Consider the following 17,509-nt stretch of genomic DNA (forward strand, 5'->3'; position numbering starts at 1 on the left):
CAAAGAACCCCAATAATTCAATTTTTGATGAAATCAAACAAAGTTAAATTTTGGACCCTTTGGACCTCAATGTGGACCAATTTAAAAACGGGGCCCAAAATCCAAAAACTTAATACACGGTTATATTCAGCATATGAAAGAACCCCATATATTCAATTTTTGTTGAAATCAAACAAAGTTAAATTTTGGACCCCGATTTGGACCAACTTGAAAACTGGGCCCATAATCAAAAATCTAAATACATGGTTAGATTCAGCATATCAAAGAACCCCATATATTCAATTTTTGTTGAAATCAAATAAAGTTTAATTTTGGACCCCGATTTGGACCAACTTGAAAACTGGGCCCATAATCAAAAATCTAAATACATGGTTAGATTCAGCATATCAAAGAACCCCATATATTCAATTTTTGTTGAAATCAAACTAAGTTTAATTTTGGACCCTTTGGACCTTTATGTAGACCAATTTGAAAACGGAACCAAAAATTAAGAATCTAAATACACGGTTAGATTCGGCATACCACAGAACCCCAATAATTCAATTTTTGATGAAATCAAACAAAGTTAAATTTTGGACCCTTTGGACTTCAATGTGGACCAATTTAAAAACAGGGCCCAAAATCCAAAAACTTAATACATGGTTAGATTCAGCATATTAAAGAACCCCAAGAATTCAAGAATTAAACCCCATTGAAATTGATCAAGAAATAAGCAATTTATACAAAGTATATTCTTTTGCACAATACTGTGCAATTGAATATTTCTTGCTATTGCGCAATACTGTACAATTGACAATTTCTTGCTATTGCGCAATATTGTGCTATTGGATATTTCTTGCTATTGCGCAATACTGTGCAATTGAAGATTTCTTGCTATTGCGCAATACTGTGCAATTGAAGATTTCTTGCTATTGTGCAATACTGTGCAATTGAAAATTTCTTGCTATTGCACAATACTTATTGTATAATAATTTACACATCCTGTTTGGTGTGTATTTCCTACCATATCATTATTATTTGCTTTTAAATATAAATCAGAAATAACCAACTTAAAATGGAAAATTTTAAAAGAAAAAAAAAAGGAAAAAAAAGAAAAAAAAAGAAACCCCCCCCCCAAATTTTTTGAACCCCCTTATGATTCATCACCCCCAAACTCAATCCCAGCCTTCCCTTTGTGGTATGGTATCTTGCAATACAATTTCAGAGAGATCCATACAATTGAACACAAGTTATTGTCTGGAAACTAGAAAAATGCTTATTTTTGGCCCCTTTTTGGCCCCCAATTCCTAAACGTTTCGGGCAATTACCCCCAAACTCAATTCCAGCTTTCCCTTTGTGATATGGAACCTTGTAGTACAATTTAAGAAATATCCAAACACTTACACACAAGTTATTGTCATGAAACTAGAAAAATGCTTGTTTTTTGCCCCTTTTTTGGCCCCTTATCTTAAAATTTTGAGGCAATTACCCCCAAAATCAATTACAGCCTTCCCTTTGTGATATGGAACCTTGTGGTACAATGTCAGAGAGATCCATACACTTACACACAAGTTATTGTCTGGAAGTTACAAAAATGCTTATTTTTGGCCCCTTTTTGGCCCCTAATTCCTTAACTGTTGGTACCATAACCCCCAAAATCAATCCCAACCTTCCTTTCGTGGTATTGAACCTTATGGTAAAATTTCATGGAGATCCATTAACTTAAACTAAAGTTAGAGTGCGAAAACTAATGTGTCTTCGGACGACGCCGGACGACGCCGGACGACGACGACGACGCCAACGTCATACCAATATACGACCAAAAAATTTTCAATTTTTGCGGTCGTATAAAAATGAAATTCCTTTGTAACCATAAAAGCCCATTTAAATACATCATAAAGATATTAAAATAGAAAATGACATCATAGTCATGGCTAAACATAGCAAAAAACCCTTAATCAGCATCATTTAACAGTAATATCTAAAAATGGAAATTACATCATAAAGGTATTAAAATAGAAAATGACATCATAGTCATGGCTAAAAATAAACAAAATCCTTAATCAGCATCAGCAACATTTTATAGTAATATCTAAAAATAAAATTCCTTTGTAACCATAAAAGCCCATTTAAATACATCATAACAGATATTAAAATAGAGAATGACATCATAGTCATGGCTAAACATAGCAAAAACCTTAATCAGCATCATTTAACAGTAATATCTAAAAATAAAAATTTCTTTGCAACCATAAAAGTAAAATAGAAAATGACATCATAATCATAGCTAAAAATAAACAAAATTTTTTTTTATTGGCAAATTTTAAATGGAGTTTATTATACTAAAACAATAAATTTGCAACCATAAACATGATAAAACCCCATTTAAACACATCATAAAAGTATTAAATAATTCAACTACATCATAAGGCTATAAAAATAGAAAATGACTTCATAGTCAAGGCTAAAGGTAAACAAAAAACCTTCATCAGCAAAATTTTATATTGGCAAATTTCCAATGAAGTTTATTACACTAAAATTGTTGGCAAATTTCCAATGCATTTATTAACAATAAAGTTATTGGCAAATTTCCAATTTACATAATTTAAAAGCAGTGTAGATGAGATATTTAAATGAGTTTGAATTACCAACCTTACACTGCTTTTAAATAATGTTCTTTACTCAATTATTTGTCTATTAAAATGGAAACCCTTGTTTTTTAACCTTTTTTCCCCTTATTCCTTAAACATTAGAGCACACTAAAAAAAATCCTTATTTTCGACCAATATTTGGCCCCTTATTCATAAATGTTTGAGCAATTAACCCCAAAACTCAATTCCTACTTTCTCTTCGTGATAAAAAATAACTAACTTAAAATGTAAATTTTAAACAAAAAAAAAAGGAAAAAAAAAAATTACCCCTTTTTTGACCCCCGCCCCCCTTATGATTCATCACCCCCACCCCCCTTTCCCCCCAAACCAAGCTCAATAACAGCCTTGCCTTTGTGGTATGGTACCTTGTAATACAATTTTAGAGAGATCCATACACTTGAACACAAGTTATTGTCTAGAAACTAAAAAATGCTTATTTTAAACCCCTTTTTAGGCCCCTTATTACTAAAAGTTTTGGGCAATTACCACAACACTCAACTCCAGCTTTCCCTTTGTGAAATGGAACCTTGTAGTAAAATTTCAGAAAGATCCATACACTTACACACAAGTTATTGTCATGAAACTAGAAAAATGCTTGTTTTTTGCCCCCTTTTGGCCCCTTATTCCTAAAATTTTGAGGCAATTAACCCCAAAATCAATCCCAGCATTGACCCTTTGTGATATGGAATCTTGTGGTAAAATGTCAAAGAGATCCATATGCTACCACACAAGTTATGTCTGGAAGTTACAAAAATGCTTATTTTCGGCCCCTTTTTGGCCCCTAATTCCTTAACTGTTGGTACCATAACCCCCAAAATCAATCCCCACCTTCCTATTGTGGTATTGAACCTTATGGTAAAATTTCATAGAGATCCATTCACTTAAACTAAAGTTAGAGTGCGAAAACCATTGTGTATTCGGACGACGACGCCGGACGACGACGACGACGACAACGTCATACCAATATACGACCTCAAAATTTTTTTGCGGTCGTATAAAAATAGCAACAATCAACATTCAATCTATCTAGGCGTGGATCAGTTTGTAAATAAACTGATGCAGTTACTACATTAAATTATATAAGTGCCTAAGAATGTAACTTTAACACACTAATGAGTGTTATAAAATTAGTTGCTATATTTTATATTATTACATTGGTAGCAATGAATTACATTGATTTCCCAGTCAAATAAAAACCGATAATTTCACATGTGAAATAAACGTGGTTATTTCACTCTCTGACGTCATACAACAATAGGCGTTGTCAAGACGTCGATAACATCGGATCAAAACAAATTGTGAATGCGTAGAAAAAAGATATAGTTCCTTACATTTTCTACATTAATTTCATTAAAAAAAGCCATTTGCCAATGTAATAAAAAGAATAACTAATCAAAGAATTCAAATATCGAAAAATATTCAACTCGTGACCGAACAACACTGATAATTAACTCATGCGCTACGCGCATTCGTGAATTAATGTGTTGTTCGGTCACTCGTTGAATATTTTTCTCTATTTGAATTCTTCGATTAGTTATTCTATAATTATTCACACAATATTTCGCTAAACAAATTAGCTTCATCAGGCGCGTGCAGCCAACCAGGTAGAAGTTAGAGGCTGTAAAGAAATTTATGCAGCTCAATGTTAAATGTCTAGAAAAATATTTTTGCTGCTTATTGTACATAGCAATTCTTAAATCAAAACAAATACCGTAGAAAGGCTTGTATAGTCCGCGGTTTTATTCTCCAAAATTGGACCTTCCAGACGGGGTGCGGACTATAGAGTACAATAAGCAAGAAATAAGAGAAAAATTTCAATTTCGCGGTCGAGGTGGTTTGTTTACGTTCCGCCATCTTTGTTATTTCTATTGTAGAGGGCGCTCTTATCATTTTTCAAACTAATTATTTTAACTCATCCATATTAATAAGTTATTTCTATTCAATATCAAATTAATACTGATAAATATAAAAACTAAACCTTTCATTACAAATTTCTAGTTTCTTTTCAATGCATTGGTTGAAATAAACTGGTATCTGCTCGATTGAAACGATACAAACATAGTGAAAAAGACAACCGTAAACCAGCTTAGAATTTGTAAACTACAAAACGAAATCGGTTATTGTTCGTTCCGTTTTGGTGTTTCATACTGACTAATATGGTTTGTATTAGCTTAAGACCCTTCAAACATTAATGTGATAGATATATTAAAGACTGTTTTACAAAAGGATGGAACTGTTTTACTTTCAAAGTCGTATTATAGTGATATCTGTTATGTACGGATTTCGACTCTCACCGGTTAATTTCTTCTTTTACACGTGCTTTTTAAACTTCCTGTTTAAACATACACAAGTTTCTAAATTGTTTTTTAAGTAAATTAAACTTATTTTAACAATCATGAAGCGTTCTAGAATCATTAACAAGCAGTTTCAGCTTCTGTTTGATGATGGAAAACAGGTTTTTCCAAGAAAATACCGCAAACGACCGCACAGGATTTGAAATTACCGGAGTTTCATTAGACCTTTTCTAACAGTTACAAAAAGTTTTTTTACCTAAAATTTCGTGGGGAGAAGGGGGTGCGGACTATGTACCACTGCGAACTATACAAGCCTTTCTACGGTAGTTGTTTTAGTTAAATAGAATGAAGTTCAGGATTTATTCCTTTGGTTTTGGGTAGAACTGTTTTTCATCTCTCTCATTAAGTCCATCAGGTTCAAGAGTACGTAGCTGATGCATCCAGAACCTTTCTCTCTGTTTTCTCCTTTGGGAGTCTCAATTTATTGCGAAATATTGTGTGAATAATATAAAATATAACAACTAATATTATAACACTCATTAGTGTGTTAAAGTTACATTCTTAGGCACTTATATATATATATATAAACAAGTCTAGATTGAAAACAACGTTCAAACCTATGATTGCGTTGGATAAAAACCGCAATTTTTATACGTGTGCATGCAAAACAAATTCCTTTTTAGAGGGGTCTAAATACAGCACAAACAACATTTTTCAAAAGACCAAAAATATATATATATATATATATATATATATATATATATATATATATAAATTCAAGAGTCTATCCTAAATTGAGGTAAGTTATATGGTCTTCCAAATACCGTTTCGATTCCTAACATCACTGAAGAGACATTAATTGTCGAAATCCAGATATGGTGTACTAATTTTTGCACCTTTTGTTTGAGGTATACCATCTTTCCGCAAGTTTATTGTTTTCTGTTTGGTATTAAATTAATAGTTAAGATCCATTTTGTTACATCTGGTGATCCATTTATTTGGCAATCGCCAATTGCAGTCAGCAGGGTTTAAGAACATCCGTTGTTCGACCTGCTAGTCAAATGCGTTTTGTTAAAATATACTTTTTCACTTTTTTGGTCTTTTAGAAAATGTTGTGTGTGCTGTTTTTAGACCCCTCTACCAAGAAATTTGTTTTGCATGCACACGTATAAAAATTGCAACTTTTATCCAATGCAATCATAGGTTTGAACATTGTTTTCAATTTAGACTTGTACATATATATATATAAAGTCTAGAGATTTGCACAACGATCCGGTACATAGTAAATTTGCTGGTTGGTCCTTTTTATAGACTTCTATATATATATGTATATAGAGCGCTGGACATGAGGCTAAGCGATTGGTGCTGTAGTGTATCAAAGGTGTGAGTTCGAATCCCGTTGAGGGACAAAAATTTGTCAGCATAAAAGTCTAATTCTAACACTGTTGGGTGTAATTTTCAGACTTATATATATATATATATATATATATATATATATATATATATATATATATAAGAAAAATAATATAAGATAATGACGGTTTCAATTCATCACTTTTACTAGAACTTTCACTGCTTTCACAGATCTTCAGGTAATGTGACTTGTATACATAAATGTTATGTATTATAAACATATTATAACAATATGTTTATAATACCTGAACATATTGATGTTTAGGTTTTACATGTTTCTGTTACCTGAGCATGCCAATATTTTTATAGTTTAATACCTGAGCATGTTGATAGCTAAGTTTTACACAAGATCTGATCACAGTTCTGCCAAACCATTCTCCATATATCTACGAAAAAATGCATTTCTAATTTATGTAGGTTACCAATAAGTTAATTTCAATTCAATATTTTACTAAAAAAATTAACAGCATCCTTAAGTTCTTTTATTTTCAGGTTAAAGGATATTTTGTCTTTAATATTCACATTAATTGACTCTGTCAATATTTCAATAATATTCTATTTTGTTTTTTAAGTTTGAAGAGCAGCATCCAACAGAGTGTTAATCCTTTTAGCTCTATTGTGTCTGTAGGCTACAGGCAAATGATAAATGCTGGGTGAATAGATCAAATTTTAAATTTCTATTTTATGAATGAACTGCCCCAGTTGACCTGGGCTCATTTGGGGAAAAACGTCACGAGGCATTAGGACTGGAAGATATTTGTTTTGTGATATCAATTTTTTCTGGGAAAAAGCACCCATTGGAAGATCATGTATAATTTGAACCCTAAAACCATGAGGTTGTAAGGGGTGTTTACACAAAATCTTTCAGAAACATAAAATTTCATTTAATTCAGTATAAGAAATTATATTGTGAGAAACAACACAAATAAATGGGGAATGTGTGATGCCCCTGCTTGCATATAACATTATAAAGAGACATAACTCTAGAATGGTAAAGTGATGCTACCCAAATTCAAATTAGATCCGAGTTTTGTGGTAATAAGCATTGTGGATTAGTTTCATAACATTTGGTTGAGACAAATTTAAGTTAGAGAATGGAAACAAAAAAAATTCAGCAATGTTTCCATTTGTAAAGGGGCATAACTCTAGAACGGTAAAAGTGTCACCACCAAAATTCAACCTTGATCTGTGTTTTGTGGTAATAAGCATTGTGTATAAGTTTCATAACATTTGGTTGAGGCAAACTTAAGTTAGAGAACGGAAACCAATTTCGGGAAGTACGGACATACAGACAGACAAGGGTAAAACTTAATGCCTCCTCCGCTATGGCAAGGGCATAAAAATTTTCTGTTAAAATACACTTATTTTCAAAACTTTTCAAAGTGAAAGTAACTTTATTCAAAATTGAAGAATATTCATTTGTTGGTGCATTTACTTGTAAAATGTTTTTGAATAAATAAAATATATGCCTAGTTTTTCACTTAAATTTTGATGTTTTTTCAAGGAACCAAGCAAATACTTTCAAGTTTAATATGACAACATCTATTCAGTAAATGTCTCACTGACATATATTCCACATGTAATTTTTTTTTCATAGATTTAGAAGATTATAGTATTAAAAGCATTTCAGGAAATAGCAAAAACAATCTAATTACCTCCCCTTTCTCTGACATATTCCATACAACAGAGAATGTCAGTCTATCTTGGTTTGGATTCAAACTACACAACTCTTCACATAGAATTCTGGGTAACATAGGAATGACCTAAAATCATACAATTAAGTAATCCTCAAGATAGGTGTACACATCTGTATAAAATCATACAATTAAGTAATCCTCAAGATAGGTGTACACATCTGTATAAAATCATACAATTAAGTAATCCTCAAGATAGGTGTACACATCTGTATAAAATCATACAATTAAGTAATCCTCAAGATAGGTGTACACATCTGTATAAAATCATACAATTAAGTAATCCTCAAGATAGGTGTACACATCTGTATAAAATCATACAATTAAGTAATCCTCAAGATAGGTGTACACATCTGTATAAAATCATACAATTAAGCAGTCCTCAAGATAGGTGTACACATCTGTATACAACAGTATCTAAATGTTTTAACATTTTAAATAGTAACTTTAGATTCAAACAAAAATTCAAGAAATATATGAAACTGTATTAAACATAAAGAAATTGGATTGTGTAGTATGTACTCAGTTCCAATATTTCACTAAAATAGATTAAATTATTTTAGGACTGGCACTGTAGATGATAATTTAATTCCTTCCTTTACCATGTATAATAATGAACCATAATCATCACTTTTAACATTTGGTATAAAGATATATTATGTTTTCCTAACCTTCTGAACTAGATAAACACTTGTAGCCCTGAATCTGGCTCTCTTATCTAATGATGTATCTTCTTTCAGGAAATAACTGACATCAGCTATATGTACTCCTACGTTGTAAGTACCTAAAACAAAAACAATCCAAAAATATTATGATGCACAAATCTTATTCAGTCAATGTATTGAATGATAGACTAATAAAATAATTGTTAACACTTTACTGGAGATAAAATCTATATCTGTATTCAAATATCAATTTACTGGTTTTAAACCCTGAACCCATCTCGAATCTGTGCATATCTCCAGTCAAACAATTTTAAATATGACAATTAATTTTACCATTTAACTCTATAACTTAGAATTCCTGAAATTAATTGCACAGTTAAGCAAAATATTTTTTAAATATTCTATTTCATAATAAAATGCTCCGCAGGGCGCAGCTTGATACGACCGCAGAGGTCGAACCCTGAACAGTTGGGGGAAGTATGGACACAACATTCAAGCTTGATACAGCTTTGGATTTGGATTGTGATTAAATATTTGACACAGCATAGGTTTCTAACACAGATTGAATGTGGTCTAAGAACTTAAAGATTTTAAATTGGACATTCACCTATTATGGTCCAATATCCAAAATCTAAATACATGGTTAGATTCAGCATATCAAAGAACCCCAAGAATTCAATTTTTGATGAAATCAAACAAAGTTTAATTTTGGACCCTTTTGACCTCAATGTGGACAAAGTTGATAACGGGGCCCAAAAATCAAAAATCTAAATACATGGTTAGATTCAGCATATCAAAGAACCCCATATATTCAATTTTTGTTGAAATCAAACAAAGTTTAATTTTGGACCCCGATTTGGACCAACTTGAAAACTGGGCCCATAATCAAAATTTCTAAATACATGTTTAGATTCAGCATATCAAAGAACCCTAAGAATTCAATTTTTGTTAAACTCAAACTAAGTTTAATTTTGGACCCTTTGGACCTTAATGTAGACCAATTTGAAAACAGAACCAAAAATTAAGAATCTAAATACACGGTTAGATTCGGCATATCAAAGAACCCCAATAATTCAATTTTTGATGAAATCAAACAAAGTTTAATTTTGGACCCTTTTGACCTCAATGTGGACAAAGTTGATAACGGGGCCCAAAAATCAAAAATCTAAATACATGGTTAGATTCAGCTTATCAAAGAACCCCATATATTCAATTTTTGTTGAAATCAAACAAAGTTTAATTTTGGACCCCGATTTGGACCAACTTGAAAACTGGGCCCATAATCAAAAATCTAAATACATGTTTAGATTCAGCATATCAAAGAACCCTAAGAATTCAATTTTTGTTAAAATCAAACTAAGTTTAATTTTGGACCCTTTGGACCTTAATGTAGACCAATTTGAAAACGGAACCAAAATTTAAGAATCTAAATACACAGTTAGATTCGGCATATCAAAGAACCCCAATAATTCAATTTTTGATGAAATCAAACAAAGTTTAATTTTGGACCCTTTGGACCTCAATGTGGACCAATTTAAAAACGGGGCCCAAAATCCAAAAACTAAATACACGGTTAGATTCAGCATATTAAAGAACCCCATGAAATCAAGAATAAAACCCCATTGAAATTGGTCAAGAAATAAGCAATTTATAGGAAGTATCTTCTTTTGCACAATCCTGTGCTATTAAATATTTCTTGCTATTGCGCAATACTGTACAATTGACAATTTCTTGCTATTGCGCAATATTGTGCTATTGGATATTTCTTGCTATTGCGCAATACTGTGCAATTGAAGATTTCTTGCTATTGCGCAATACTGTGCAATTGAAGATTTCTTGCTATTGTGCAATACTGTGCAATTGAAAATTTCTTGCTATTGCACAATACTTATTATATAATAATTTACACATCCTGTTTGGTGTGTATCTCCTACCATATCATTATTATTTGATTTTAAATATAAATCAGAAATAACCAACTTAAAATGGAAAATTTTAAAAGAAACAAAAAAGGAAAAAAAGAAAAAAAAGGAAAAAAAAATAAATCCCCCCCCAAAATTTTTTGAACCCCCATTATGATTCATCACCCCCAAACTCAATCCCAGCCTTCCCTTTGTGGTATGGTACCTTGCAGTACAATTTCAGATTGATCCATACACTTGAACACAAGTTATTGTCTGGAAACTAGAAAAAAATGTGTTTTTTGGCCCCTTTTTGGCCCCAAATTCCTAAACGTTTAGGGCAATTACCCCCAAACTCAAACCCAGCTTTCCCTTTGTGATATGGAACCTTGTAGTACAATTTCAGAAAGATCCATACACTTACACACAAGTTATTGTCATGAAACTAGAAAAATGCTTGTTTTTTGCCCCTTTTTTGGCCCCTAATTCCTAAAATTTTGAGGCAATTACCCCCAAAATCAATCCCAGCATTCCTTTAGTGATATGGAACCTTGTGGTACAATGTCAGAGAGATCCATACACTAACACACAAGTTATGTCTGGAAGTTACAAAAATGCTTATTTTTGGCCCCTTTTTGGCCCTTAATTCCTTTACTGTTATTACCATAACCCCCAAAATCAATCCCAACCTTCCTTTTGTGGTATTGAACCTTGTGGTAAAATTTCATAAAGATTCATTCACTTAAACTAAAGTTAGAGTGCGAAAACCAATGTGTCTTCGGACGACGCCAGACGACGACGACGACGACGCCGGACGACGACGACGCCAACGTCATACCAATATACGACCACAAAAATTTTTTTGCCGTCGTATAAAAAATTCTATTTCATAATCATCTGAAATTAAACTTTCGATTTTACAGGGTTGCTTGTTTTAGCAGCACATATTTCCTACTGTCTTCCTATCCTGACATAACATTTTAAATCTATTTACCATCATCCAGTTTCTCACAAGACAGAGCATCATCTAGATCTCTTGCTGTCGCAGGGTCTATAGTAAACACACATTGTTGACGGAAATCTCTCCGTTTAGTGATCTCAGCATCAGGGATCTGCCATGGTAATGAATGTACTGGCAAGGTACTCAACATCTGCAATTAAAAGAATAGATATTGTTACATTAACAGGGCTTATTCCAGATTGTTCAGTACTATGGTACAATAAGTTTTTACAAAATGATTTAACATTTTAAGCAGATTTCTTTTCTTTTCTCCTTCCAAATAAAAGACCTCAGATGTGAGGTAGCTTGTCCAATATTACAAATTGCATTGTACCTCATTGTTGAAGGTCGTACAGTTGGCTATAATTGCTTACATCCACTTCTTTTGAACTCTGGTGGATAATTGTCTCATTGGCAATTATACAACATCTCTTTATTTTTATACCTACAGCATTTCAATTTTTTATTAAACTTGTCACTGCAAACCAACTTATTTGCGCAAGAGATTTTTTTTTAGACTACATCATGAATATAAATCTTCCCTTATCTTAATACACCCAGCAAGTTATAAATTCATAAAAATTATTCGCTGCAAAGTCGACTAGAATTGGATAAACTCAGTTAAATGGAGAATGTGTCCATGGGACACAGGTGATGCCCCCGCTTGCATAAAACATAACAAAGGACCATAACTAGAGAACTGTAAACGTGACAGCACCCAAATTTGAACTTGATAATGTTTTATGGTAATAAGTATTGTGTATAAGATTCATAACATTTGGTTGAGGCAAACTAAAGTCAAAGAACAGAAACGAAAAAATTCAGCAATTTTTCCATTTATAAAGGGGCATAACTCAGGAACGATAAAAGTGATGCCACCTAAATTCCAACTTGATCTGTGTTTTGTGATAATAAGTTTTTTGTATAACTTTCATAACATTTGGTCAAGGGAAACTAAAGTGAGAGGATGGAAACCAATTTTGGGACTTACAGACGGACAAGGATAAACCAAAATGCCAAAAGGAATCTGTAAAAATAAGTTGGTTTACAGTAGTTGGAATGCTACTACATGTAACAAATATTTTTAACTAATGTTAACCACTTTACAATAGAATACCAAAATCCTTTCAAAATGGCTTAATTGGTCATTTTGTGTCTTGTTTAAGTCCTGTGTATAATGGCATATTTCAACACACCTCCTCAGTAAATTCTGAGTAATCTACATCATTTTCTATCAGGATTCCTTCTGTTTCTGGTTCTATTTCCCCTGCTTCTCCTAAACTCCTCATTAATTCTCTGTAAACATATGTATCAAATTCTAAAGTCTGTAAATAAAATTCTGAATTATATCATAGAAACAAACAAAAGATGTGTATATGTCAAGAAAACAGTATTATTTTTTTACTCAACCCTTTTTAACTTGTTCAACATAATTCATATATGATGATCAAGTTAAAATGGGTTGAGTATCTGGAGAATTAGTTTAACCCTGCCATAGGTTAATGTGCCTGTCCCAAGTCAGGAATTTTGTCAGTGTATATCTGAAAGATTTTACCTTATAAGGAATTCACTGCTGTTTTTATTTGTTTTGATTGATTGCTGGGTGCTTAACATCCAGTGGCAAATATTTCATGTATGTTCAGGATGATTTCAGGTTTGAAGTCTTTGTTGAATTTAATTGCAACTTGTCTATCCATCTTTTTCTGTATCTTCAAAAAATCATAGAATGCCACGAAAATTTGACATCAAAGTTGAATTTTAACAAACAAAGAGCTGAAATGATGCAAACACATCATTCGTGATCAGCAAGTGTGAAACAATACCGAGAGGGAAAGTTTAAATGATAAAGAATGAATTCAGTTATAACTTACCCGTGAGCAAACATAGAGTCTTCCTTCCATTCGGTTATTCTACATATAAACAGAGTGTTGACATGATCTTCTGGCCTAAAGGTGAAATCTGTGTAAAAGAGAAACATTTATACCAATATCTAACATCATAACTCTCCTGACTATACAAAGTAATAAAGGTCTTTTCCAAATTGACAGTCATTTCATTATGGACTTTGAAAATTTTTGTCAGTTGCCAAAATTAATTTTCAGTAACTAATAAATAGTAATATTCTTTCATACTTTCTTTACTAAAGACACTAGCAATAGCACATGTACAATTGCAAATAGATTGTCACAACTCTTTACTAGTCCATCCAAGAAAATAGCATTTTTTTGTTTATTTTTGCAATGTAAAAAAAAAGGAAGTGCAACTCCATTTGTGTTGACAAATGATTTTTGTTTGATCATTTAAATATCAGTTTTTGACAATAGATTTCAAACTGTAAGGTAAAATGTTCTAGATTGACTTGGAAAAGTTACAAAAAATTTGAAGTTTCATCAATAGACAGGCGATAGGAAGGGGTGTCATCCTGAATCCCGGAAAATTAAATATCTTTCCCCGATTCTGAAAAGTTAATCATGAAATCCTGAGTCCTGATTAGTGTAAATCATGAATTCCTGCAAAAATGAAGGCCTGATACCTAATCCTGCAAAATGAAAGACCAAATCCTCAGACCTGACCCCTTTCAATAGCAGAGTATTTTATAATTGGAGAAAAGTCTTTGATCATGTTGTTACAGTGGTTTGTCTGAGAGTAGTATAGATCAGCCATCCAACCCATTGGAGATTATATTTTTATAACCAGCTGTTGTACATTTCCAATTGCTCATTTAAACTTTTCGTTAGGAAAATTAATCCCAGAAATGTTAATACAAAGAAATCCATGATTTTGTAATTTTTTTATTGAAGTTTCAAAATTGTCATTTCTCAGATTACCTTAACTGTATTTGGCAAAACTTTTCAGAAGTTTGGGTCTTCAGTACTCTTCAACTTCATACTTTATTTGGCTTTTTTAACTCTTAATATCAAGCGTCACTGATGAGTCTTGTAAAGACAAAATGAGTGTTTAGCGTAAAAAAAAATTATCCTGGTATCTATGAGGAGTTTATTCTAAGATTACAGCTAATTTTCCAATGATTTCATAATTCTAAATAACCTGCGATCTAGTAGTTTTTCTAATGATAACTATACCATATATAAACTTTTCTTACCTTTAGGACAATTGTTCATAGGGATCATAATTCTAGGTAACCTGTAGTCAAGAGGTTTGAACAAAGCTGTATCAGGATTTCTGTCAGCCATTAAATGAATATGTCCAGTACAGGCTCTAGAATGCTTAGGTTCAATGATAGCTACAACCTGTTATAACATCAATGGCAAAATTTATTATTTAAATATTTTTTTAAATTAACACACTTTGACCATCCTGTGCACTTCTGTTTGATTTTTTTGTGTAGTTTTGTTGCTGTCTCATAATGAACACTTTAATCATTATCACTATGGTTTTTTAAAGGTACATGTATCAAACAAATTAATATTGTGATGTTGCATATTGAGTAATAAAATATCAACCTTGATTGTATCAACTTTCATTTTGACTGATCATTCGGACGTTATGGTGTTTTCATTGATAAAATAAACAAGACAAGGTTTACATTACAATAACTAAAACTCACATATTTTAAATTGCAGGTTATATTCTAGTTCAGCATTACATGGAACCACTATCAGACATCAATAAATCTGGCATTATATCTTGTTGGTTGTTGAAAACTCTAACTACTGAAGATTCATTTATTTTCATCATATTCATGGGGATTGAGGAAAACTTACATTTTCGTGGATATTTAATTTCATGGTTTTGCCAAAGTCTGCATACAAGCCAATAGAAAAATACTTCTTTGAACATTTAAATTTGTGGGTAACCTTTACCTACAAAATCGACGAAAACTGGTATCCTCTGAATAATAATGAATCCACAGTATCATACAAAGTCATGCTCACACTATGACTACATATTTAATTTACAGTAAAGAAATGATTTTTGTATAATACAACTTAATAATTACCTTTCCAGTTCTCTGTAAAACTCGGTTAGCCGAGTTAGATTTGACTGTATCATCAGTGGTGAAGAGATTTTTAACCACGTCACTTCCTTCTTTCATTACTTCCTGTAACGTAGAATAATTTTTCTGAGAAGAATTTCGGCCCCTTTGTGAACGTCTATCTTTCTTATCCTCTGTCTTACTGTGTGGAGCAGTTGATGTATCTGTCAAAGGAGTACCACTCATGTTGTTATCATTTTGTGGTGTATTTGGAACTGAGTTAATTGTTTTCATGTCTTTAGCGTCAATAGAAATGTCTCCTAACTGATTTGTAACATCTTGGACATTTTTCAATTCAGTAGAAGCATTTTCCTGACTGTCAGTACAGAATGCAGATGAGACACTTTTAGTCGCTAATGATGACACAGGAAGCTCATCAGCAGTTATTGATTTGTTGTCACATGATTGGTCAATATTCTGTTCAGATGATATAGATAAATTTGCTGCTGATTGGCTCTCACTTATGCTATTAGTGGTCAAATCTATTATTTCTTCACTTTCTATAATAACATCTGGTTCACTGTCTGATTCACCTTGACCTTCTGTCCTTGGGGTGACCTCTGACTGACTATCATCATTTGGTTTGCTACTGGATTCAACTTCCTGATGTTTTTCTTCAAGATCTTTAAGATTTTTAACATGTATCTGAAATCAAAATATGTTATTTTCAAATTGATAAGCCAAAATTTTCAATAATTTTGGAAGTACTCATAAAAACAAAGAAAATATTCCTGTCAAAAACATTAATTTATATAGTGAATAATATAAAATAATAAAACTGAAATGAACTAGGAAAATTGATGTAAATTAATTACAAAACATAACTGTAATAATCTAATGATAAAAACATAATCACTGTAAGTATTTTTAGAATCAAATTTATAATAATGGCAAAAAATACCCTTTAAAAAACAAAATATGTTAAACATGAAAATAAGCAATTTTTTCATTTATAAAGGGACATAACTCTAGAACGGTTAAAGTGACGCCACCATAATTCAAACTTGATCTGTGTTTTGTGGTAATAAGCATTGTGTATAAGTTTCATAACATTTTCATAACACGGCGGGGGCATAAAAAAAAGTAAATGGTCTATCATTTGCAGCATGAAAATTAGCATTATCTATCTAAATCCTACAAATGAGCAAACCTTCCAGTTATCCCTGTCATGTAATACAACAGCTACTATGTCACCATTCAAAGCTCGGTTTCTCTCCTTCATACCACAAATAAATATGTCTGATACACCATCCTGAGAAAAAAATAACTCTAATGTTGACATAATACAACAGAGTTAATCAAATATCATTCACACCATGTTATCACAACGACATATTTTTTCTAACTTTTGACAAGTCTATATATAATTACAACATAAATTATGAATTGCTTTTATCTCTGTCATTTGAACATGTCGTGTCCTTTAAAAGTTGACTACACGATATTGGTTTTTCTCATTATTGAAGGCCTTATGGTGGCATATAATTGCTTATTTCTTCATCATTTGAACTCTGGTGAATAGTTGTCTCATTGGCAATCATACCATATCTTATTTTCATATTAATTCGTTACATATTTTATCCTCTATAATTTTTATTATCCTATTTTTATTATGTAATGTAATTTTCTCATTTGAGTAGGTATTTGTCAGGTGTGCACGTGCTGGTTTTTTCATTTAGCAGTGTTTTTCTCTTTAGTGTATGTATTTGTCAGGTGTGCACGTGCTGGTTTTTTCATTTAGCAGTGTTTTCTCATTAGTGTATGTATTTGTCAGGTGTGCACACGTAGTGAATTTCATTTAGCAGTGTTTTCTCATTAGTGCATGTATTTGTCAGGTGTGTACATGTAGTGAATTTCACTTAGCTGAGTTTTCTCATTAGTGTATGTATTTGTCAGGTGTGTACATGTAGTGAAT

At 32.0% G+C, this 17,509-nt stretch overlaps 1 protein-coding gene across 1 annotated transcript in view; it reads right to left on the minus strand.

Annotated features, from left to right (window-relative positions):
* Positions 1-17,509, minus strand: part of LOC127719453 (DIS3-like exonuclease 2) — a 42,370-nt gene that overhangs the window by 13,419 nt on the left and 11,442 nt on the right. The window contains exons 7-15 of the mRNA XM_052225560.1: positions 16,745-16,846; positions 15,559-16,239; positions 14,701-14,848; positions 13,469-13,556; positions 12,794-12,893; positions 11,592-11,748; positions 8,703-8,815; positions 7,993-8,100; positions 6,655-6,723 (exon numbers count right to left, since the gene is read on the minus strand). Of these exons, the coding sequence (XP_052081520.1) occupies positions 6,655-6,723; positions 7,993-8,100; positions 8,703-8,815; positions 11,592-11,748; positions 12,794-12,893; positions 13,469-13,556; positions 14,701-14,848; positions 15,559-16,239; positions 16,745-16,846 (1,566 nt within the window). The remainder of the gene's footprint in view (positions 1-6,654; positions 6,724-7,992; positions 8,101-8,702; positions 8,816-11,591; positions 11,749-12,793; positions 12,894-13,468; positions 13,557-14,700; positions 14,849-15,558; positions 16,240-16,744; positions 16,847-17,509) is intronic.

The sequence above is a fragment of the Mytilus californianus genome, unplaced genomic scaffold (assembly GCF_021869535.1).
Source record: "Mytilus californianus isolate M0D057914Y unplaced genomic scaffold, xbMytCali1.0.p SCAF_11, whole genome shotgun sequence".
NCBI lineage: Eukaryota > Metazoa > Mollusca > Bivalvia > Mytilida > Mytilidae > Mytilus > Mytilus californianus.